Genomic DNA, 25,609 nt, shown 5'->3' with positions numbered 1-25,609 from the left:
AAGGTACGGAAAACAGTCGAAAAAACAGAAAATAACAGAGCTGATTTGACTCGGTGTTTGAGAAAATGGCGGATTGCTTCCCGATGTGACGCCACTTTGTGACGTCATCGCTCCGAGAGCGAATATTAAAAAGGCGTTTAATTCGCCAAAATTCACCCATTTAAAGTTCGGAAATCGGTTAAAAAAATATATGGTCTTTTTTCTGCAACATCAAGGTATATATTGACGCTTACATAGGTCTGGTGATAATGTTCCCCTTTAAGAACACTGGTAGTAACAGTAATGTGATGTTAAACATTAAACACCTTGCACCTTTTGTTTAAAATACCAATACATAAATATATCATATATCGTGATTCGACCTAAAAATACCAGCATATCAGTCTTGGTCCGTAACACCCAGCCGGACTTTCTATAGATATTTTGTCTTTAAGGTGTTTCCATGGCTCCTAAAATAGTTCATGTGAAAAACATTGTTAAAACAAACAAACCAAAGAAACCTCGTCACCCGTCGAGTGGAGCCTAGTCAGAAATGCGGTCGAGTTTGCAGCAACCACTTTGTCAATGTCTGTATGAACTTGCAAGTTTATGATTTACTTTTATTCTCCATAACTTACATATGAACACTTTTCTTTTGGAAACTCACACGGAGTTGATGCGTGCATTGTTGTTGCATTTAAACAACAATGGGAGCTGTAATGCTTTGGTGCTATGGTTAGCATCAATAAAGCATGGTCGATAGTATTAATAAACTAGTTAAATACATCTCTCATAGGCTGCATATTCCATAGCATCACAATCACAGCAAAATAGCACTCGTTAATGTCAATCAAATATGTTACAGATGCACGGATAAACCCATCATTGTCTTTCACGGATTGATTGATTTGATCTAAGCTTTCATTAGCAGATTGTGGGGGAAGAGAATTCATTATATGAATCGGTACAGTACATATTCTGTACAATTGACCACCAAATGGTATCACCCGAATAAGTTTTGCAACTTGTTTAAGTCGGCGTCCACGATAATCCATTCATGGTGCAAATACTATCAGCATAATACAGTCATCATATAAGTTATTCATCAGAAGCAAAGTCACTAATAGACATAATAATGTAGGCCACCATTATGGAGGATATTTACAGCAAGCAGTGAACAATAGAAGTTTATAGAGCATAAGAAAAAGTATATACAATTAGTTATAGTTATTTACAATCCGGGGGTGGGATATGTAGAGGGTTGGCTGGTGGTGGGCGGCAGTGCTAGGTAAAAGTTGAGGCCGCCTGGAGAACTTTGATTCTCGTGGGCCGTTTAGTATCGCTAGGAACGCTCTTTTAAAGCAATCCCATGCACCATTGACTCGGTTGCTCGTGAGCACAGTGGACCAGTCCCACTCACCTAGTTTGAGGTTTACATTTTCACTCGAGTATGTCTTTAAGGATCTGGATTGTGCTGTTATGTGTCTGTTGCCTTTGGGTTTACGTAATTTCCGGGTGCAGAAGGTTGGATAGTGGTCGCTAAGACCGCAGACCATGACCCCACTATTTTTGATATTAGGCCAGTCTAATGTGAGGATGAAATTTGTGATTGATTGAGTGGAATCCCACACCCTTGTTGGTAGTGTTATTAGCTGGGTGAGACAGTGCAGATTACAACATTTGCTGTAACATTTGAAGACAGACACATCTCTGTGTTCATATCTCCTATCTACCCCATTAATAATGCTTAATTGGTGAATCCCTCCAGATGTAAAGGCATGATGTGCCTCCAATCCTTTGTACTTTTAAGAAAAATAATTTTAAATTGTATTTAGAGTGTATAAATCCACCTCATCCTATTTTCAATATTTTTTTCATATTTAGTTTGTTTATTTGCCTCTAAACCAATTCAAACACCCCCAAATCTGTACTGATGCAGGCAAATACACAATAACTTGCCCCCCACCTGAAAACCGGTAGTGCGTCTAGTTCATGTGATTGCAACCCAGAAATATTTAAAAATGCACACATAGGTGATGTGCTGGTGTGGGCGTGATGCTCCTTCCTCCTGGGAGCTGGAAGAAGATGCTCGAGCCGGGAAGTCAGTTGAAAGGCTTACCATTGAGTCATCTGTAACCTGTGAAGCAGTAAAACTACTGCATGTGCAATAGTGCTAATACTTGAAAGGAGAGGATGTGGATTTGTCATAGTTGTTTTGTCACTGTTGCGATGTTTTTGCATAATATACATATTGCATACATCAAGTTATCATGTTTACAAACAATGTTGATGATGGAGCATACAAAATTATTTTGTAAATCTATTACAAGGGACAATGGGGGAAAAATGCAAAACAGTCTCTCCACACTTATGCATGTTTGGCGCATTTTCGCTGCTTGATATTTGCGAATGACTAAAAATAACCAATTTTGATAATTATTATTTATATATCCATTATATTATAATAATAATATGTACTCATATGTATAGGCTGTGTGTGTGTGTGTGTGTGTGTGTGTGTGTGTGTGTGTGTGTGTGTGTGTGTGTGTGTGTGTGTGTGTATGTATGGGTGTATATAAACGTGTATATATGTATGTGTATATATGTTTATATGTATGTATGTGTATATACAGTATACATATATGCGTGTATCTTGTCTTTGCGGTCTATTCAATTGAATATAAGTTGAAAAGGATTTGCAAATCATTGTATTCTGTTTTTATTTACCATTTACACAACGTGCCAACTTCACTGGTTTTGGGTTTTGTAAATCAAATGCAAATACATATCTAAAGTTGCTGCCATTGAATTCTAAGTTAATGATTATTTGCAAAAAAAACTGTTTCTCAGTTCAAACATTAAATATCTTGTCTTTGCAGTCTATTCAAGGATTTGCAAACCATTGTATTCTGTTTTTTCCGTTGTATTGTTTCATATGTTATCTTTGTAAAAAAAAAAATATATCGTCCTTGAATCGTATCGGCAACCACAATTATCGAATCGTTACACCCCTGTTATTTTTTACTTAAACCTTCATTCTGTGTCTGTCTGCAGATTTCAATATAAGCAAGTGCACACTGGTCCATTAATGCAGTACATAAACGCTCTAAATTGTGCCAGTGATGAGTCGGTTTAGTACCGCAGTGCTGCAGTCACACCAGCAGCATCCTGTCCAGCTATGCAACTCACTCCAGTATTGCATCTCTGCTGCAATGCTGGCCAAAGTGCTACAGTCTGCTATAAGGGGAAGACGAGGGGCGCTTCAGGCTGGATCTTCTAAAGGAGTGAAAACAAGACTCAATTCAAAAGCAAAGCAGTGCTTTGTCTGTGTTAAAGCCTACAGTTAGTTACACGTTTGCTTTTCCTTTCAACACCACTACTACTCATGGCAGACTTAGTCACCAAAGACTACTGTATTTTCCGGACTATAGAACACACCTGTGTATAAGCCACACTCACAAATTTTTAGGGGAACATTTTTATTTTATTTTTTTCCATGAACACTTGTCTTTCTATCTGTGTTGGCCCTGCGATGAGGTGGCCACTTTTCCAGGGTGTACCCTGTCTTCTGCCCGAGTGCACCAGGGGTAGGCTCCAACCCCCTGCAACCCCAAGAGTGACAAGCGGTAGAAAATGAATGGGATGGATACGCTAGTTTTAGCCATATCGCCCAGCCCTAGTTCAAAGTCCCTTTTGCCCAGAAGTGTGCGTTGATTTCTGCCAAACCTCCACTCTAACTCGGCAGTCTGCAACCTGCGGCACTAGAGTCGCATGTGGCTCTTAAGCGCCGCCCAAGTGGCTCTCTGGAGTTTTTTAAAAAAAATTATAAAAATTGAAAAAGATGGGGGGAAAAATATATATTTTTGTTTTCATGGGGTTTCTGTAGGAGGGCAAACATGACACAAACTTCCCTAATTGTTAGAAATCCCACTGTTTATATTAATATATCATATATATATTATATTTATATATATAGTGGGACGGACAAGCTTCACAGTGTCTTGGCTGAATGAGCAGGCATCGGACACCTCGGTCTCCTTGGACGCATGCTCGCTCATCCATGCAGACTGGACACTGGCCGAGAGTTGGTGGGCGGCCGAGGGTGGAGTCGGCTATTTTGGTTGCTTTGTTGGGTCTGCTCCTGTCTCTGACCATGCTCCCCCACGCCCCAGCAGATGGCGTGGAACACCGCAGAGGCCACCACAGCTTTTACCTGTTTCTCACCTTTTTTGTAAGGGCCGCTGGAAGTTGGCAGACCCGTCAGCGATCCTGTTCTGTCTCCCTGTAATGTTTGTCTGCTCTTGAATGGGATTGTGCTGAAAATGTTAATTTCCCCTCGGGGATTATTAAAGTATTTCTGATTCTGATAAACGTTTTGTCCTACTAATTTTGGCAATCCTTGAACTCACCATAGTTTGTTTACTTGTATAAGCATCAAGGGTTGGAATTGGGGGTTAAATCACCAAAAATGCTTCCGGGGCGCAGCCACCGCTGCTGCTCACTGCTCCCCTCACCTCCCAAGGGGTGAGGGTGATGGGTCAAATACAGAGGATAATCTCACCACACCTAGTGTGTGTGTGTGTGTGTGTGTGTGTGTGACAATGATTGGTACTTTAACTTTTTAACTTTAATAACTTTCTTCAACGATGCCACTCCTTCTTTGTCTCATTTTGTCCACCAAACATTTTATACTGTGCGTAAATGCACAAAGGTGAGCTTTGTTGATGTTATTGACTTGTGTGGAGTGCTATCAGGCATATTTGGTTACTGCATTACTGCAAGCTAATTGATGCTAACATGCTACTTAGGCTAGCTGTATGTACATATTGCATCATTAGGCCTCGTTTGTTGGTATATTTGAGCTCATTTAATTTCCTTTATGTACTGTGTATTTAATGTATATTTGCATTTCTCATGACACATTATCTGTATGTAATATAGGCTGCATTTCTGATAGTAGTTTGTGTGCCGTTAGAGACCACTGCAAACGTAACCCAGCTTGCATAGATTGTAATAAATCCATTAGAATAAGACAGCCTGCCGTTTCCTTTAACTTGGACACACACATCTATACCTTTGGCCATTCTAAGACAGTCATTTCCAGGAGTTATCTCACCTTTTGAGAAGTTTTGCTAATGTTTTCCAACGTTGTAAAAATGGGTAGAATAAATATTACATTTCAACATTTCTGTCAACGAAGATTTGCGTCAGCCTGCGACACATAGTCATTTTGATAGTAGGCTAATATAACTAATATAGACACTTACATTATGTGTTGTCTTCATTATAACACTTATAGAAGGTTTTTATTTTTTTGCTGCTCCAGACAGATTTTATTTGGATTGTTGGTCCATTATGGCTCTTTCAACATTTTGGGTTGCCGACCCCTGCTCTAACTGATGCCTTGACACTGACAAATGACTCGGGAAGACTTTGCTGTGCTTTGTGTAAATCCACTCACTACTCCTTTCATCCATCTGGGTCACGCCACCACCACCGCCATCATCATTATCATCATCACCACCTGATGGCGGATCTGGCCGCTGTCCCGTTTGTGTCATGATTGAAATGAATGGCAAGGGAACGTTAAACGAGTCCTTGGGAGCGTATTTCCTTCTGCCCGGGGAAATTGATGGAGGTGGAATGTCACCTTGTTCGCTCAGCCACCGGTGAAATGAGGTCGCACGGGCTTCTCGGGGTGACAGATGCCACTCTTTCCATTTTTGTCCTCTACTGTAAACTTTTACATATCAGCAGGGACTATTTCCCTAACCTTATTTCAGTGTGATGAGGAATATTCCAGCATTTAATTCAGTACCAATAGCAACCAGACAGTTTTCCTCTCAGACGCAGTGACCTGCTTCTAGGGCTGACACTTTGAATTATTTATAGAATTGTGTCATCCAAAAGCAGTGGATTTATCTATCTTATGCACACATCTGCATTAGCAATGCAGCCATAAGACAAAAGAGAAGGATTCAAATGACGTAAATACACTCGTCTTTTTTTAAACTACATATGGAAGCTGTGCTGTCCTGACGTAATGTGCATAGTATTTAACATATGTGAGTGTACTTGAATCTAAAGGAGTTGAAATATTTGGATGTAGCTTCAGGTTTTGTTTGGAGGTTCAGAAGAGCTCTGCTCTTTCCAGAGTGAGCAGAGGGCTCCCTCTAGTGGCAGAAACTTGTGCTTAGCTTTTGAAGTATCAGTGTTTAAAAATTCAAATCAAAGTTGCTTGTTGTTTCCTTTTTTGGCTATACAAATGTAACTAACATAAATTTAACATGTTTTCTTTGCAAAACTAATATTTTACTTGCTTTATAGTATAAAAGTAGTTTAAGTATTGAACGGATGTAACGTAATATGCCATGACCGTCATGACGTAATTTCATAAAAATTGTAAATATTTTATTTACTGCTGTTTTATTTTTTATTTATATATATATATATATATATATATATATATATATATATATATATATATATATATATATATATATATAATTTTTTTTTTTTTTTTTTTTTTTTGTTTTTGTTTTTGTTTTTGTTTTTTTGTTTATGAATTAATCCAACAAAATAATACACAATAATACCATAATGATACAATTCCAAAACTATACCCGGCCCAGCAACATTCAGAATAGCAATCAACAGAGCAATTGAGAGGACACACAAACATGACACAAAACAATGCAAAAGTAGTCAAACAAAAATGAGTAATATAACAATAACAGTATCAATATAAATAAGAATTCCAACATAGCAGTGGTTAGAAATCCCTCATTGACATTATCATCACAGCCATTTATAAAAAATAAAATAAAAACATTTAAAAAAGGAACATTAGTTTATATATTAGAACATTAGAACATCGCAACTCATAAGCTTGACAACACATTGTGTCTAATATTTTCCACAAAGAGAAAATAAGTCAAATTTTAGGTTCATTTAATAGTTAAAACAAATTTACAAAATGTATCTCATATTCCAATATATGACTCATTATTATCTAAACTAAATGCAGTTTTTTTCTACTGATATCATTTCTATAGCTTGTGTATACCAGTCAGTATGAGTTGGACTATCAACATCTACCCATTTTTTTAGTATTACCTTTTTAGTTATGATGCATATTGAAAGAAATTCATTTTTACTCTTTGATGACACATTATTAAATTGATGCAGATTAAGGCTGCAGCTAACGATTATTTTTCTATCGATTAATCTATAGATTATTTTTTTGATTAATCGGTTAATCTATAGATTATTTTTTTCGATTAATCTATAGATTATTTTTCCTTTTACCGATTTTTTTATTTATTTAAAATGAAGATGAAAAAATAAATGTAGGCCAGTTTTTTCAAAAGGCATGGCTTTTATTTACAAAAAAAAAAGTATGGCCACTCAGTCAACATTGACAACAACATGACAAAATATTCTGTAACAATGTAAACATTTAACAAAATTAAAAGTATCTTATTTGCTTTTGATGTGCAAATATAAAAGTAAACATCCAGTGCAAATCTTAATATTCTGCAATAGTATAAGCATTTAAAAAGTAAAAGTATTGCTTATTTTGCTTTAAAATGTGCAAAAATAAAGATAAACATCAATACAAAAAAGTGCAAAACGAAATATCCTGTAACAACAGTGTAAACATTTCAACAAAAGTAAAACTTTTGCTTATCTTGCTTAATAACACAACAATGATAGTATGATTAAAGTGAAAGTTAATTGTTTGTTTGTACATAGTATACGTAATTGTTAATGTTGTAAAAGGTATTTGCACAACTAATTAACGTTAGCGTTAAAGAGGAGCGCGTCTTTGTAAACACTGAACAGGCACGCCAAACGCTCCTCTCAGAGCGAAACGGTGCTTTAGTTTATGAATTTACAACGCAGATACAAAGGACACATTCATGTTTTTGTGTAATGATGACAATGTATACTCACGCGGACGATTGACTAGTTGATGGTGATGGCAAGAACGCTGCCGTTGTGCTGCTATGATAGGCCATTTCCGCTCGACACAGTGTGCATACAACAACATTATTAGCAGAGGTGGGTAGAGTAGCCAGAAATTGTACTCAAGTAAGAGTACTGTTACTTTAGAGATTTATTACTCAAGTAAAAGTAAGGAGTAGTCACCCAAATATTTACTTGAGTAAAAGTAAAAAGTATGTTGTGAAAAAACTACTCAAGTACTGAGTAACATACACACACATATCATATATATGTGTATATATATATATATATACACACACACACACACACACACACACACACACACACACACACACACACATATATATATATATATATATATATATATATATATATATATATATATATATATATATACATACATTGATATATACAGTATATAATTTATATTTATTTATTTTGCCGTTTTTGTTTACATGTTAAAGGTGTTTTAATAATTATACATGCATGTTTAACATATAGATTCCTTTCTTTCATGAAGACAAGAATATAAGTTGGTGTATTACCTGATTCTGATGACTTGCATTGATTGTAATCAGGAAGCAGTGCTGGTAACGTCCACGTTTTCAAATGGAGGAGAAAAAAAGTTCCTCCTTTCTGTCTAATACCACATGAAAGTGGTTGTTATTTGGCATCTTATTTGTCCACCTTCCATATTCGTTTTTATACCCTTTACAAGAAATACATTGGCGGCAAACTCCGTAGCTTGCTAGCTTGTTTGCGCTGGCTTTCGGAGACTCTTATTTTGAAAGCGCAGGCGCGATGGAGCGGGACTTTTATTGTGAAGACAGGAACTGTGCAGTCAGTCTTTACGGTTGAAATAAAAAAAGGGTCTTTTTTCCTTCACACTTTTGATTGATTGATTGGAACTTTTATTAGTAGATTGCACAGTACAGTGCATATTCCGTACAATTGACCACTAAATGGTAACACCCGAAGTTAGCTCGGAGCCAGTCAGGTCATGTGACCCCTGGCTCTGTTTGATTGGTCCAACGTCACCAGTGACTGCATCTGATTGGTGGAACGAAGTGAAACGTCACCAGTAAGGCAGGCACTTTGAAGGTCTGTCTGACAGACCAAAACAAACAAAGCGTGCATTAACAGATCGATAAAAATTAGTAGCGAGTAGCGAGCTGAATGTAGATAAAAGTAGCGGAGTAAAAGTAGCGTTTCTTCTTAGGCCGTTTATTGAAATACTCCCACACTTTTGACGACTTTTGGCGTGCTTTTTTCCCCTCGCTCGCACCGCTCGCATCGTCTGCTTTGCGCTCCGCCATGACGGTAGTGTGACGTAAATATGCGACGCGTCGACGAACAAAAACGTCCTCGACGTATTTACGTAACCGATGACGTCGACTACGTCGACGCGTCGTTTCAGCCCTAATGCAGATCACCAATAATACAAGTTTGCAGTGTCATTGGGATGTTTATATTTAGGAATGTAATTGCTTCTTTTGTTGTATATATAATTAATATTATTATTTATTAATTTTCTTGATTTTTTTTTATGTTATTTAAAAAAAAGGTTAAACATTATTTACTGTATTATTTAATGCATTATTTAATGTAATGTCAATTAGACTTAGACTTATACTTCCTTTATTGTCATTCAAACTTGAACTTTACAGTACAGATAAGAACAACATTTTGTTGCATTAGCTCATGGTAGTAGATTCAATATATATATAAATATTCAATACCTTAAATGTATTATTTAAAAGACAATACAGTGGTTTTGTTTTGATCACACTAAATATACATGTTTCTCTTACACTTTGACTTCTGTGCATTAAAGATAAAATGTATTATTATTAAAATATTGTCTATACGTGTATTTTATTCACTCTGACATTGTATTTTAAAATGTATAATCTATATATATTTCTATTGTTTTTATACATATATATTTTAAAACATTAAAATAGTTATTTGTTACTCATTTGAACACTGTTATTTCTTTCTTTTCTTTTTCTTTTTTCTGTTAGATATCTAGAAATCATTGCACACTTTTCTGTACCTATTAGAATTTCTTGACAGGTAAACACAGGAAGTGAACAAATAAGCTCTGCTTCTGCCTACTCCTTTTGAATTTGTTGAATTGTCCAACATGTTTATTGTAACTCCGTTATGCATGTTTAAAAAAATAAACAATTAGAATGTTTTATCATAGGCCTAAAACTAGCCAATGTATCTAGTCCTTGTCCCTTAATTAGTTTGCTTTTGGATCTTTTGCCATGATTTAGTTTTTTCCTAAAGTACAAATGTCCTCATTTAGTGTAGATAAAAGCTGTTTTACTTTCCCCTTTTGGCCAAGTGTTATATAATAGATCTGACACATCAACCGTGTTCCCCTCCATGTATTGTAAAATGTGCGTTGAAGTGTGACTTCTAAAAAAAAATAACAACCCCAAACTGCATTTGATTTTATGCCTCATTACATTAAATAGGAGATGGATGACTCTGAGTTTGACCATTTTGTTCCTGTCCTCTCCCCCTGCAGAGGCCCAGACCGGCGATAGACTGTGGTGAAAGAACACCACCCCTGGCAGGCTGGCCGCACTCCCCTTCCTCCTGCCTCCATGTATCCCGAATCGACCACAGACTCGCCCGCTCGCCTTTCCCTTCGACAGACCGGGTCGCCTGGAATGATCTACAGGTGAGGACACACCTTGCAACTCAGTCTCTTAGCGATCCAGACCAAAATTTAGGAAAAAAGATACTTGGTGTACACTTTGGTTCAGTTTGCTCAGCGCTCATACTCGTATTTTTGGTATTTTCCAGTAAAGAAAATATTAAAGCAGGGCTGTCTTAACCTTTTCCATCAAAGTCCTCATTCAGCAAAATTGAAGGTTGCAGGGAAAGAAGGGCTGGACGATATTGCAAACAATTAACATTGAGATTTTTCCTACAGGGTTCGTACGGGTGCTTAAAAACCTTGAAAATGCTTGGATTTTAATGTTGTGTTTTCAAGGTTTGAAAAATGCTTGAATTTTGGGTGAAGTGCTTGGAAATGTTCGTCATATTTCTCGGTAGTCTGACTTAATAGGCTAATTATAAAATGGAAAGAAAAAAAAAAGTTTCCTTAAAAATGAAAGCTGCACCATTACATTAGGTTGTTGTCATGCCAAAGCCGTATATACGGCTCTGTGTCGCCCCCGAGAGGACAGTGGTGCATCGGTCCATCATGCCGGGAGGTTGTCGTTTTAATGAACATGATGTATGCATGAATTATGAGACAAACAAACAAGTAAACAATAATAATGAATGTTATTTCTTGTAAGGGATGGCGTATTCATGAATGATGATGAGGATACATACAAACAAGTAAACAACATTTGCAAACACCAATGACATTGAATAGTCTACAGAAACATGGCTTCATTTTCTATGCCCCATTCAGTTAATGATAACTGCTGGTTCATTGTTAGGCTTAGGTTTTAGCAGATTTTCTGTATTTTTCCTACAGACAGCATTTGGTGGCCTCAAACAACAAGGCTATGGATTGATTCACACTGGTTTTTGCCTTTTGAAGGGTACTGGAAAAACTGGAAAATTGATCTTGAAAGTCTTTAAAAAGTGCTTGAACTTGGCCATGGAAAAGGTGTACGAAGCCTGTTCCTAACCCTAAGATATTTATTGTGATATGAACAAACTGAAAAAGTACATTACATACATTTAGGCCTCAAATTTTAGCTTTTTAAGGTCAAGGCAAGTGTTGTTGGTTTTCGATAATTAAATAAACGGTATTACGAACCGTCAGGAATTTTACCGCAGTTTATCCTTTTATCGTTTACCGATACATCTCTAGCACATGAACAAGTAAAAAGTCAAGGGCGGTCACGGCATGTTCTTGCTGTAAATGCTGGTCATTTTTTGGGGGGCATTACTGCAAATGACAAGGGCGGTCGTGGTAGTTGCCGCGGTTAAATTCGATGCCTGTACATTACAAAATAGATATTCTCTCTTTGTGAATCTTACAAATAGTTTTTCCCTGTCTCTTACTGCTTGCCTAAACTGTATTAGCACTTGAGAACATCTTTCCTTGTACCAATGGGAGTTTAATGGCAATAAACAAAATGTTGACCATTTTCAGCTTTTTAAAATGTAACATTCACACTTAATAATTACTTTAAAGGGGGACTGCATTTTTTTGGAATTGTCATCACAATAAAACCAACTTATGTAAGACAAGAACACATACTGTATTTTCCGGACTATAAAGCGCTAGGGTATATAAGTCGCACCCATTAAATTATAGGGAAACATTTTTTTTTCCATATATTAGCTGCACCGGACTATAGGCCACAGATATATATGTTTGGAAACAAGTTATGTACAAAAAAAAATACATGTTTATTTACATGCTTTAATTGTTTCCAAACTCTGTCTGTATCACGGCAGTACAACGGCTGATCAAACAAAACAGAAGTCATCTTCATGGACAATCTAGCTGCGAAAGTTAGCTCTCCAATAAGCTAAACAACTCAATAATTCCCAGGGACGTTTTGGTGAGTTAACTGCAGAATTTGTGAAACTGAAACAATACAAAAAGCATGCCGGTGTAAGTTAACATTACGTGTTCGCATATTAGCCATCGCTAATGACGCTACCGTCATTACATTACAAGTATGTACAGATATGAATGAAAGAACTCCTACAGACATCACTCATGGGACAGTTTAGTAAGGTTCAAATAGTGAAGCATTTTTTTCCATAAGAGACAATGTAAATATGAACAATGGGTTCAAGCTTCGACAAAAGTCCATATTTTAGTGAAAGTTTGTACACTTTAAACACAATATGAAGTACTGTATAGCAAACAAACATAACAAGGGGATGATGGATCAACTTTATATTTAATAACAAGCCAAAACACACACACACACACACACACACACACACACACACACATCACTGTGGTGCCCTCACAAACGATCAGCAATCACAAAAATCCTTAACTTTAACAACCATATTGCTACAATAATAAATATTTAAAAAGGTAACTTACATTTACACTGGCAGAGGAGCTGAAGAGAAAGACGCAAGACAGAGGGAGCGAAGGAAGGAAATAAGTCTGCTCTGGCATTTATTCCAGAAAAGTTTGGTCTCATCACAATTAAAACTTGCTGCGGTACGAAGCCTTCTTCGTCAATTCCTCCATACTTGTGAGCGCTATTAACGTACTCCTCGTAAATATTATTTTTTTTAACTTCACAGCAATTGTCCTTCTTTCCTTTCTTTTGGACCCCGACTTAAACAAGTTGAAAAAACTTATTGGGGTGTTTCCATTTAGTGGTCAATTGTACGGAATATGTACTATACTGTGCAATCTATTAATAAAAGTTTCAATCAATCAATCAATCAATTCCACGCTGGTCTGTTGTGATTTTGAGACTTGAATTGAGTTGGCAAACACGGAAAAAAAGGCCCACACACTTAAGCATTGCGTAGTGACCGACTAGTAGTGTACTGCAATGTGCAGCAAGTGACGTGGAGGGTTCAGCCTCCTCACAAAAATGCTGTGCCCTCCTTTTTGCCTGCAGGCAGAACACAAAATGAATGAATGAAGCATTTGTACACAAAGACATGGTTTGCACAGGGAAGCACATTTGGCTCGATCCAAAAGTTTGTGAATCGAAAAGTTTGCAAATAGAGGGGAGGTCGTAAACTGAGGTTTTACTGTATCGATATTTGTTTCAACCCTACTACTAACACATTTTGTCTTACATACGTGTCATTGTATTATTATTGCATTAAATTTGGAGGAAATTATCAATTTTTAGATGGTCACGATAGGGATGTGGACGATTCTGAATTGATGAGCAAATGTCCATGTTATGTTATATAAATTAATCGAAATGTCCAATCCATTCCACACACCTGGAAATATGAACCCAGAATATATTTTATACAGATGAATTAGATTTTTACATGCAGAAAATAATGTAAAATACACATAAATGATTAATGTAATGGATAGATAAATATTTCTTATTATTTTTACCTTTAATTAAAGACTCTTGTTGGCAAAGACGATGATGACGAAGAAATAGCCACGCAGACATTACATTCATTCTTTGCTATGAGTTATTTATTTTAAATGTATTAGTGTTTCTCACCTTCTTCATCAAAGTGCTGGCACATGTGTTGTATCCAAGAATTCTCAGCCAACTTTTGGACTGCACTCGATCCCACGGAATTATAAGTGAGCAAACGGACTCGTTGGTAACACGCGATGTTTGGCCATATGATTACCAGCAAACATTTTCCGTATTTTCCGGACCATAGGGCACACCGGATTATAAGGCGCACTGCCGCTGAGCGGGTCTATTCAGGTCTATTGTCATACAAAAGGCGCACCGGATTATAAGGCGCATTGCAGGGGTCATCCATCCATCCATCCATTTTCTATCGCTTATTCCCTTTTGGGGTCGCGGGGGCGCTGGAGCCTGTCTCAGCTACAATCGGGCGGAAGGCGGGGTACACCCTGGACAAGTCGCCACCTCATCGCAGGGCCAACACAGATAGACAGACAACTTTCACACTCACATTCACACACTAGGGCCAATTTTAGTGTTGTTGCCAATCAACTTATCCCCAGGTGCATGTCTTTGGAAGTGGGAGGAAGCCGGAGTACCCGGAGGGAACCCACGCAGTCACGGGGAGAACATGCAAACTCCACACAGAAAGATCCCGAGCCCGGGATTGAACCCAAGACTACTCAGGACCTTCGTATTGTGAGGCAGATGCACTAACCCTATTATTTTTTTCTAAATGGGAAACACTTCCTTGTGGTCTACATAACATGTAATGGTGGTTCTTTGGTCAAAATGTTGCATAGATAATGTTTTACAGATCATCTTCAAGCCACTTTCTGACAGTCGCTTCAAGATGCGCTGTTTTGTGGGCGGTCTTATTTACGTGGCTCACCTTGGGCAGTGTCTTCACCCCGTCATCTTTGTTGTAGCGGTGTAGCGTGCAAGGACAGGAGTGGAAGAAGTGTCAAAAGATGGAGCTAACTGTTTTAATGACATTCTGACTTTACTTAAATCAATAACAGAGCAGCATCTTCTCATCCGGAAACAACAACACAGGAAACGTGTCCCGTGAAAAACCGTCCGACCGGAACTCTCTAATAACTAAAGTTCCTTGGGTAAATAATGTCAACTCACTACACCGGTATGTTTTAGAGTTTTCATGGCGAGTTTACTGACAGATATAAGTAAGAACTTTACCCTACTTTATATTAAAAATGGCAACAGCAGAGAATGAATGTCACATAACAAGAAGATAGAGAAAAAGAAGAAGCTTATCGACTACGGTGTTGGCACAGACTATAAAGACGGACTGGCGCAAATTTTCAGGACTCATGCAGATCCCAAATACAGATCAGCAGGTACCAGAAGGTATGAAAAGTTGCTTTTGCATAATATTGCGAAATAAAACGCCAGATAATGTCTTATCTTATACACACACACCATAACAATACTCGTATGTTGAAGCACAGTACAATCCATCAAGCGGTGCGGCTTCATAGCTTACCAAAGTCGTACTAAAACATTTTGATAGATTTTTGAGCGCCGTGTGTAATGTTCTATATTTTCAATGGAACATATACAATTTTGGTGTTGTTTACTTGAGTCATATTGCAGTCTACACATATCTCTTATGTGTGACTGCCATCATATTGCAGTCTGCACGTAGCTCTTATGTGTGACTGCCATTTACTGGTCACACTTATCATTTCACCATGTACCAAATAAAATGGCTTCGAGGCAGGTAAGCACAACCAAAATTATTCCGTATATTAGGCGCACCAGGTTATAAGGTGCACTGTCGAGTTTTTATAAAATTAAAGGATTTTAAGTGTGCCTTATAGTCCTAAAAATACGGTAGTTAAACATTTTTGTCGAGAATGGAAACCTGTTAAAAGTGGAGTATATTAAAAGTGTATCTGTAGTACAACCTACATATACCAAGCTGAGCCAAGATGGCCCAAAAAAGCAGGGTTGTTTTTGGTTTTTTTGCCACTGTCTGCTCTGGCAAGCGTTTTCATTAAATTTCATAATTAATTTGTTGAAAAATTGAGAATAAAAAAAAAAAAAACATTTTGAAATATTAACAAACATTTGGACTTACAATACTCACCTTTATCTGAATCTGCACCAAATATTGTTTAAAACAGTTCATTGGTTTTTGATTTGGTTGCTTCTATACTATTTTTATATTGAAAAATATTTGGATGGCTTGCTGTTTCTATTTATGCTTCACACTCAAAGTCACTACTGCCAAGCCTTGCCTGGTCATTGCTGATTTTCTGTTCAGTGTCACAATCAAAGACCAGACGATCGACAAAAGCATGTAATAGACAGAAGTGTCTACTGTATAGAGCAGTGGTTCTCAACCTTTTTTCAGTGATGTATCCCCTGTGAATTTTTTTTGTAATTCAAGTACCCCCTAATCAGAGCAAAGCATTTTTGGTTGAAAAAAAGAGATAAAGAAGTAAAATACAGCACTATGTCATCAGTTTCTGATTTATTAAATTGTATAACAGTGCAAAATATTGCTCATTTGTAGTGGTCTTTCTTGAACTATTTGGAAAAAAAGATAAGTTTTTATTTATATTTATAAAGGATTTTTGAATTGTTGCTATTTTTAGAATATTTAAAAAAAAAAATCTCACGTACCCCTTGGCATACCTTCAAGTACCCCCAGGGGTACGCGTACCCCCATTTGAGAACCACTGGTATAGAGTCCTGGCATGTTTGTATTAGCGCTGTGGAGTCAGTGCATGTTAGGATTAACATGCACTGACTTGTTTGACCTCCAGGTGGCACCATCTACTCTGGATGACGGGCACTGAGCTGTACCTTCATTTAGGGATGTTTAACAGGGCAATTTCCGTTAACCGATTTTTTTATTATTGACATGTATTGCAAAAGTATTTCCATATGGAACAGTCAAGGTTTTGTGATCCTCCCCCATAGACTCCCTGTCCCTGCGAGTGCAACCGCCATTACTAACCTCCTTCCTTCCATGCTTACTTTAACCAAAAGCTTTTATTTCTGCTCTTTTCCCTTCTGACGCCTTCAGCGCTCGTTATGGAAGCCCAAAACGACAGTTGCAGTTCTACAGGTATTTGGTTTTCTTTGAATGCACCTTTCTCACCTTCACCGCTGCAGTTTCTGTATCAAATGTATTTTTTACATAGACAGTACAGCTGCATTTCAACTTTCCGACGCATTCACACAGTAGCTGAGCTTGGTCCAGTCTTTGTTGTTCTCGGCCTCCCTCTTCCTCTCTTTCCATCCACCTTTCCTTCTAATAGCGGTCTGTGTCTACCATCTTTCCTGATTACATGGCCAAAATATTTTAGTTTCCGTTTTTTAATTGTGTTAAGTAGTAGTAGTTTATTACAATTCATTGTTTCTAAAATGTGTGTGTTTGTTTTCAAATCTGTCCATGAGACTTTTAACATTCTTCTGTATAACCAGAGCTGAAATGCTTCCAATTTCTTTGATAAAGTTTTAGTTAAGGTCCATGTCTCAGATGCATGTAGAGTAGACCAGTGGTCCCCAACCTCCGGTCCGTGACGCATTTGCTACCGGGCCCCACGGAAAAATGTATTAATTTATAAACTAGCACATTTTCTCTTACTTAACTTTCACCTGTCCCACTAAACACACCATTAAGCTTGTTAATATATGTCTATTACAACTCCTTTGTTATAGTACATGGGACAATGCACATATAAAATGTTAATGTGCCAGATTGTAGTTAAAGGCTAATTTCCATCTGCAGTGCCCTGCATATGGCTGGGGTTCTAAACCTTTTTGACCTCGGGACCCAAGTTTTCCACTACAGAGGAATATTAACACTGAATTAGTAATCTTACTCTTATTTTGATCATATTTAATAAATATATCTAACCTACTTACAGTTTACTACCTTGTCAAATAATATAAAAGCATCGACTTGTCCAGGGTGTACCCCGCCTTCCGCCCGATTGTAGCTGAGCGCCCCCCGCGACCCCAAAGGGAATAAGCGGTAGAAAATGGATGGATGGATGGATGGGTAATCACAAAGATTATATTATTAATTTAACAAATAAACCTTAGGCTTAGGTCAGGTTGATTTGAAAAATAAGTACTAACCAGATAAACAATACATTTACATACAGTATGTATTATGTTGTGCTAAAATAAATGAACTAAATTAGTAATAAATATTTTTCTTAAACTGTCAATAAATTTAAAGTACAAATGAAAATACAGCCTCACCACTTTAGTCATAATTTTTGCGCTTAAGAAATGTCTCTATGACATTAGCGCCAGACTACTTTTGTCTGTTTTATATTGTCATTACTGCCACAAGTGGTGGAAACGTGTATTACAACTGAGTACTGCGACTGGCTATACAGACCACAGCTGAAAAACACATATTACATTCTAGGGGTATATGGTTAAGAAACACTGGTATATAATATATGCCATCAACATGCCGGGGACCATCTCTTTGCAAAGAAACACACCCAGGGCTCCCACTACTTCAGCGTTATACTGAGTTGATTGTTCATGCTCATTTTTTGCTGTTTTTATCTGCCACACGTGGAAAGCCGGTCCGTGAAAATAATGCATACATTAAACTGGTCCCTGGTGGGCAAAAAAGGTTGGGGAACCCTGCAGTAGACCACACATAGCATTTTAGCATTCTTTTCCTTGTTTCAATGTTTAATTTTTGTGACGTTAGTAGTTTTGATATATTTTCATATGATTTCCTAGCGATTGCAATTCTTTTTTTGATTTCATTGTCAGTTTTTCCATTTTCAAACTGCATCTGACCAAGATATACCATATCTGATACTTGTTCTATAGATCTGACATCTAATTGTAAGAATTATTTGAGGAACTGGTGTTATTATTATTGTATTAAAAAGTTACCGCCTAAGTGAATGTCAACATACATGGTTGACCACTTTTCTCGACATAACTTTATAGAGCCAAAGGTGCCATTTCTATGAAGATGGTCCGTTTATGTTGACATGTGTTGTAGTATTGTTAACTCTGTCATTATCGCGAAGGAGCGTGACACAAAAGCAAGTCAGCTAATACCGTTTATTTCCACACAATGACTTCCTATTCAGTGCAAAGTAGGCATTCAAAATAAATACATGGCAGTGTTAACTTGAATTCTACCACAGCACTAAAAAAAAAGCACACATTTTATTTTTTGTTAACCACTGGAATAAAGATTTGCGTATGTACAAAAAATGTATTTGTATTGTAGTCAAGACCTACTGTACGGAGTTACGAGACTATAAAATTAGCTGCTCTGTTGGATATGAGTATGAGAAATCTGAAAACAAAAGTATAAAAATATGCGAAGATGGAGTAAGTCACAAGGTAATGTGCAATCAATGGTTATTTTCAGTTTAAATTTTTCGGCCGCTTATGTTGACATAAGTCAGCCAGTCCAAGGTATGTTGAGGTTAGCGGGTTCCACTGTACCAAGTAGGGTTGTTCGGAATACCGGTACTAATAAAGTACCGCGGTACTAATTAATAAAAAACAGTACTATAGTGCCTCTAAAAAATACCAGTGCTTTTCTTTTTTTTTAATGGACATTACGGCACACCGTCGTCAGAAGGTGCATGTTCGGCAACTTAAAAAAAGTACTTAAAAGCTGACATAGCTAGCGAGCTAGTGGCTAACGTCCAGCCACAGTCGGCAGTGTATTAGCGACTTCTAAATCACTAATCTGTTACGGGTGGGGGGTCGCAGCTTGCTGCAAGGTTCGTTCCCCCGGGATGCAGACGGACCACTCCAGACAGGACGTACAGGAAGGAACATGATTTATTCTTCGAAATCAAACGAGTACCAAAAACAGAAAACAGGGAAAAATGTGCAGATCACACTGAACGCTAAGGCTAACACTTAGCATAGACTAGAGACAAGCAATACTCACGTAAACTGGTTGCATGTAGCAAACAAAGAAACCAGGCCGACTGTCCGGCAAAGGCAGGCTTAAATAATGCCTCTGATTAGTGTTCGGGAAACAGGTGAGCGTCCCGAACACCAATCAGAGGCAGGTGAAAATAATAAGCAACTATGGTAACTAAAACAAACTCAAAGGTGCACAAAACAGGAACTGAGGGAGTCCAAAACTAACAGAAAATAACAAAACATGATCCGGGCCACGGATCATAATATAATCCTTATCTCTATGGCGACGAATAAAGTAAGTTTCTTACTTAGCCAAACATGCTTCACTACACATCGCAGGCGGATACAATAGCTAACAGTAAAATTGCCGCCCCATTTCGTTCAGCATAACTCCATATGCATTTAACCTGACACACTGCATTCTCTTCCATTTACGCACATCACCATCTTTTAGTGCAGATTGCGATTCTATGAGCCAACCCACGTTACGCAAAAACCACGTTACGCATAAATCATATAGCCTACTACCATGTCAATACACAAAGTAGAAAATCATTACATGTAATGCATTATATTGTGCTAAGCAAATAGCACCCCATATGTGCCTGATGCACATATAGTACCAGAAACCGCAATTAGCCGTGCTAATGTTGGAATCCATTTCCTCAGCGTATCAGCATATTGAGAAGGAAATAGGCACTGACACTACCCATATCCACATAGGTTTTATTTGTCGAAAATATATTTTGCTCTGTCAGTTGGATGGCACATCGACATGCAGGCTAACGTGCACATATTTTCCCCCGTTAGCCTATATGTTGATGTGTCATTGACCAGGCTAGCATGCTAAGCATTCGTTGTACGAACATACTAGCTTTGTTAGACAAGATCATAGACTGCATTGGACAATATAGTTTATATACCAAATGTCCATTTCCATGTATTACAAGTAATAAGAAAACGTAAATGCCTGACTTGCCTATCAAGGAGGAATTTAGCAAGTTTGGCGTCATATGAACAAATATTCTCCGCCTTCAATCGTCTCCATCTTTCAAAGGCATCCCCGATACAAATCCTTGTTTTGTTCCTGGCTTTGTCATGAATAAGTTGAGAATCGTAACGAGGCCTTTTAGATTTACAAAGGTCTGCCATGTTTAGTAACTTTACCAGTGGCAGTAGCTGGCAACCTGGATGTAACACACTCACATACTTTCTAATTGGTTTAAACTGTGGAGGGCAGGACATCGAAATGAAAACAATAACAAGATTTCGGGGCTGTAAATCTAATTTTGAAATGAGCATATTCCGGCTGAACTACCATTATCAGATATAGAGGTATTCGAAAAGAACATGATTTATTAATGCCTTTTGACATATCAGGGCCATTTAATGACGACTTGACATGCAATTCTTACATATGGCACCTTTAAACACTAAACTTATTTTAATCACACATTTTGAGTGATGACAATTGTGACATGCATGTTACTTCTCAACATTTGTCTCACAAAGTAAGAAGTTAACATCTCTAAAAAATGACAACTCTTGGTGGCATATATTCTCCTCTGAACTTGTTGACCCAGCACCTTCTTTTGAATAAAGTCAAAGAAAAAGCATGATACACACACAATACTTGGTCTTGGGCAATATGCAGACATCTCGTGTGAAGTCACTTCTTTTTAATAAGTATGATCTAAAAAAAAATCAAATGAGAAGAAAACTGGGTTTGGTGGTTTATTGTGATGTTTTGTATACATTTATAAGGCAACATTTGATAGACATTGGTCCAATTCTGCACTCTTTGTAATTAAAACAATGTTAAATAAATTAAACCTTTACTGTACATAATACACCCTAAAAGCCATGGTAGCCAGTCTCCACCCCTTCATTGGTTTCCTTTTCAGTCTTTTTACTGTTTCACATTTTTACACTCTTTATATACAAAGCCTCATTCTGCTGATCCAAGTAATAAAAAGCGCAGACGATGTCAATCTTGCCCGTAATGATCTCACTATCCCATTTCTAGTGTGGCGCCTTGAACATTTATGTCCTTTTTTTTTTTTCCGTGTAAAACTTGCTGCTCTGCTCGATCAATAAGGCCTCCATTGCTTTCACGGGCTAATGTTTACTTAATCTGATAACACAGTGTTTGTGTTGTGCTTACAGCATCATAATTAACGTCCCATCCCTTACATTAACTTTAACCTCAACGTTCTTTAGGATGTATGAAAAAGATCAATGCTCAAAAGATGAAAAAAAAAAACATAACTTAATCTACTTGTGCTCTTCATTTTATTCTCTAATATGTTGTAGTTCAATACAGTTATGCATATGTATAACCACTTCAGTTCATTGCGGTGCTTGTGTGTGCAAAATGAGGCTTTTGAATCTTTGGCAGGACTGCAATGTGTCAATCATGATTTTCTTGTTTAGAAAATGTTTTGGACACACTTGGGCGAAGATAGGAGCAAAGCTTTTTACCGATCACCACCTGGTAGTGAGTTGGCTTCGATAGTGAGGGAGGATACCTGTCGGACCTGGCAGATGCAAACGCATTGTGAGGGTCTGCTGGGAACGTCTAGCAGAGTCTCCCGTCAAAGAGACAGGGTTTGTACGGGTGCTTAAAAACCTTGAAGCTGCTTGGATTTTAATGTTGTGTTTTCAAGGTTTGAAAAATGCTTGGATTTTGGGTGAAGTGCTAGTAAATGCTTGGAAATGTTCATCATATTTCTTGGCAGTCTGACTCAATAGGCTAATTGTAAAATGGAAAAAAAATAAAATAAGTTTCCTGAAAAATGAAAGCTACATAATTGATATGTTGGCTTCGCACGAGCCATTACATTAGGTTGTTGTCATGCCAGAGCCGTATATACGGCTCTGTGTCGCCCCCAAGAGGACATTGGTGCATCGGTCCATCATGCCGGGAGGTTGTCATTTTAATGAACATTGGTTGGAAAATGACAAATACAAACTTGGGATAAAACGTGGACTCAATCCACGTGTAGCCTGCTACAAAGTATGCAAAATCCAACATGGTTCGATGTATTTTTTGCTCCATTATTTTGGTTGTCTACTTTACCTCAGTTAAAGCAAACAAGTTACATTTTGTCGTTTTGGTTAATTGCATTGAAATGGTTCTCGCCCGGAAAAGGGTGGAGTGCCATCTCCGGGTTGGGGAGGAGATCTTGCCCCAAGTGGAGGAGGTCAAGTACCTCGGAGTCTTGTTCACGAGTGAGGGAAGAGTGGATCGTGAGATCGACAGGCGGATCGGTGTGGCGTCTTCATTAATGCGGACGCTGTATCGATCCGTTGTGGTGAAGAAGGAGCTGAGCCGGAAGGCAAAGCTCTCAATTTACCGTTCGATCTACGTTCCCATCCTCACCTATGGTCATGAGCTTTGGGTTATGACCGAAAGGACAAGATCACGGGTACAAGCGGCCGAAATGAGTTTCCTCCGCCGGGTGGCGGGGCTCTCCCTTAGAGATAGGGTGAGAAGCTCTGTCATCCGGGGGGAGCTCAAAGTAAAGCCGCTGCTCCTCCACATCTAGAGGAGCCAGATGAGGTGGTTCGGGCATCTGGTCAGGATGCCACCCGAGCGCCTCCCTTGGGAGGTGTTTAGGGCACGTCCGACTGGTAGGAGGCCACGAGGAAGACCCAGGACACGTTGGGAAGACTATGTCTCCCGGCTGGCCTGGGAACGCCTCGGGATCCCCCGGGAGGAGCTGGAAGAAGTGGCTGGGGAGAGGGAAGTCTGGGCTTCCCTGCTTAGGCTGCTGCCCCCGCGACCCGAGCTCGGATAAGCGGAAGAAGATGGATGGATGGCATTGAAATGGTTACATTATTGGACTTGTTTGTACTGTGAAGGTCATGTAATGTATCATTTGTAACCTTTTTCACAACTTAGAGCTGAGTTAATATGAATGATTTTGTAGTTTTTACACAACATGGTTGTATGCATTTCTTGCTCTATTATTTCCGTTGTCTGCTCAACTTGTCTGGCTCAGTGAAAGCGAAAAAAGTTAAGTTTTGTCTTTTTGTTAATTTCTTATCATAGCCACAGTTATAAGGCTAGATATGATTAATGAAAGGTGACTGAGGTGTTGTGAAACAAACAAAATATTTTCCTTTAATTTATTATCCTTATATTAATGTGGAACAGTTTTGTTAATAAATGAGTGAAATTGACATTTTGAGGGTGCGTGTATTTATATCACGTTATGCAGTTTACAAGCACAAATACGGTGTGAATCAATCTGTGCTGTTCGATGTCATTGAGTGCTGTAAGGAAGAAAAAGAACAAGAAATTTGAAAAACAACACAAATGGAGACACGTTTGCAAACACCAATGACCTTGAATAGTCTACAGAAACACTGCTTCATTTTCTATGCCCCATTCAGTTAATAATAACTGCTGCTTCAATGTTAGGCTTAGGTTGTAGAAGATTTTCCGTATTTTTCCTACAGACAGCATTTGGTGACCTCAAACAACAAGGCTATGGATTTATTCACACTTGTTTTCTCCTTTTGGACGGTACTGGAAAAGCTGGAAAATTGATCTTGACAGTCCTTAAAAAGTGCTTCAATTTGGCCATGGAAAAGGTGTACGAACCCTGAAGAGAGTTTCAATTCCCACCTCCAGAAGAACTTTGAACATGTCACAAGGGAGGTACTGGACATTGAGTCTGAGTGGACCCTGTTCCGTGTCTCTAATGTTGAGGTAGCTGATCAGAGCTGTGGCCGAAAGGTGGTCCGACTTAGACAAACTTTAATCATCCACAAGGGAAATTGTTCCTGTCGTGGCAGTAAACCCAGAACCCCCAGCGATGAGGAATCCCGTCAAGCTGAAGAAGTCATATCGGGTCCTTTTGGCTCATGAGACTCCGGAGGTAGCGGACAGGTACTGACAGGCCAAGTGATGTGCGGCTTTGGCGGTCACAAAGGCAACATTTCAGACGTGGTGAGAGTTTTGGGAAACCATGAAAAACGACTTCTGGACGCTTCGAAGCGATTCTGGACCACCATCCGCCGCCTCAGGAAGGGGAAGCAGTGCACTGTCAACACCTTGTATGGTGGGATGATGTGCTTCTGACCTCGACTCGGGATGTTGTGGATCGGTCTTCCTATGAAGAAGCAGTGCCTAGGGAATCTGTGGTGAGCTGTCCTAGGATTTTTAGGCCAAATGGTGATATGCAATATATATCGATATTCTATACAAAACATGCAAATTATTCAGTTTAAAGTCAACACCACATGACTTTTAACACCAGTGTTCTTGAAATGACTTTTAAAAAGTAATTAATTAGAGTTTCTCCTTAATTAGCCTTATTACTTACTAGGGAAAGTAATATAATGCGTTACTTAAAAATAAAAAAATATGTCATATGCAGTTGAAAGAAGATTTATGTATTTATAATTAATATTTATATTTAAAAGGCAGTGTCTGTTGCCAAGTGACGTCAGCAAGGGTTTCAGCTGAGCTGTATTTGTTAGCTTTAGCAGTTACCGGCGGCCGTTTGTTGGCTCTGACGGTTGTTCTGTTGAATCTTTTCACCGGATTGTGTTACCTCTGGTTAATAAAGAGATCGAATGTTCTGCGATGGCTGTCATATGTTATTGTCAACAAACAGGGTATTGTTTGGATGGAACACTTTTCACTTCAATCATTGTTTTGTTGTTCATTA

The 25,609-nt window shown here is 38.2% G+C and overlaps 1 protein-coding gene across 4 annotated transcripts in view; it reads left to right on the top strand.

Annotated features, from left to right (window-relative positions):
- kcnab2a (potassium voltage-gated channel subfamily A regulatory beta subunit 2a) overlaps positions 1 to 25,609 on the top strand; it is a 216,074-nt gene that overhangs the window by 59,654 nt on the left and 130,811 nt on the right. For 3 of the 4 annotated variants that reach the window (XM_061938796.2, XM_061938804.2, XM_061938812.2), the window contains exons 2-3: positions 10,487 to 10,642; positions 17,080 to 17,121. In XM_061938796.2, coding sequence (XP_061794780.1) covers positions 10,566 to 10,642; positions 17,080 to 17,121 — 119 coding nt within the window. In that variant the 5' untranslated portion in view covers positions 10,487 to 10,565. The remainder of the gene's footprint in view (positions 1 to 10,486; positions 10,643 to 17,079; positions 17,122 to 25,609) is intronic. The other variant, XM_061938819.2, reaches the window with a different exon arrangement.

This window comes from Nerophis lumbriciformis, linkage group LG03, assembly GCF_033978685.3.
Source record: "Nerophis lumbriciformis linkage group LG03, RoL_Nlum_v2.1, whole genome shotgun sequence".
Classification (NCBI taxonomy): Eukaryota; Metazoa; Chordata; class Actinopteri; order Syngnathiformes; family Syngnathidae; genus Nerophis; species Nerophis lumbriciformis.
The sequence above is the reverse complement of the archived record's forward strand: the minus strand, read 5'-3'. Positions and strand labels throughout refer to the sequence as shown.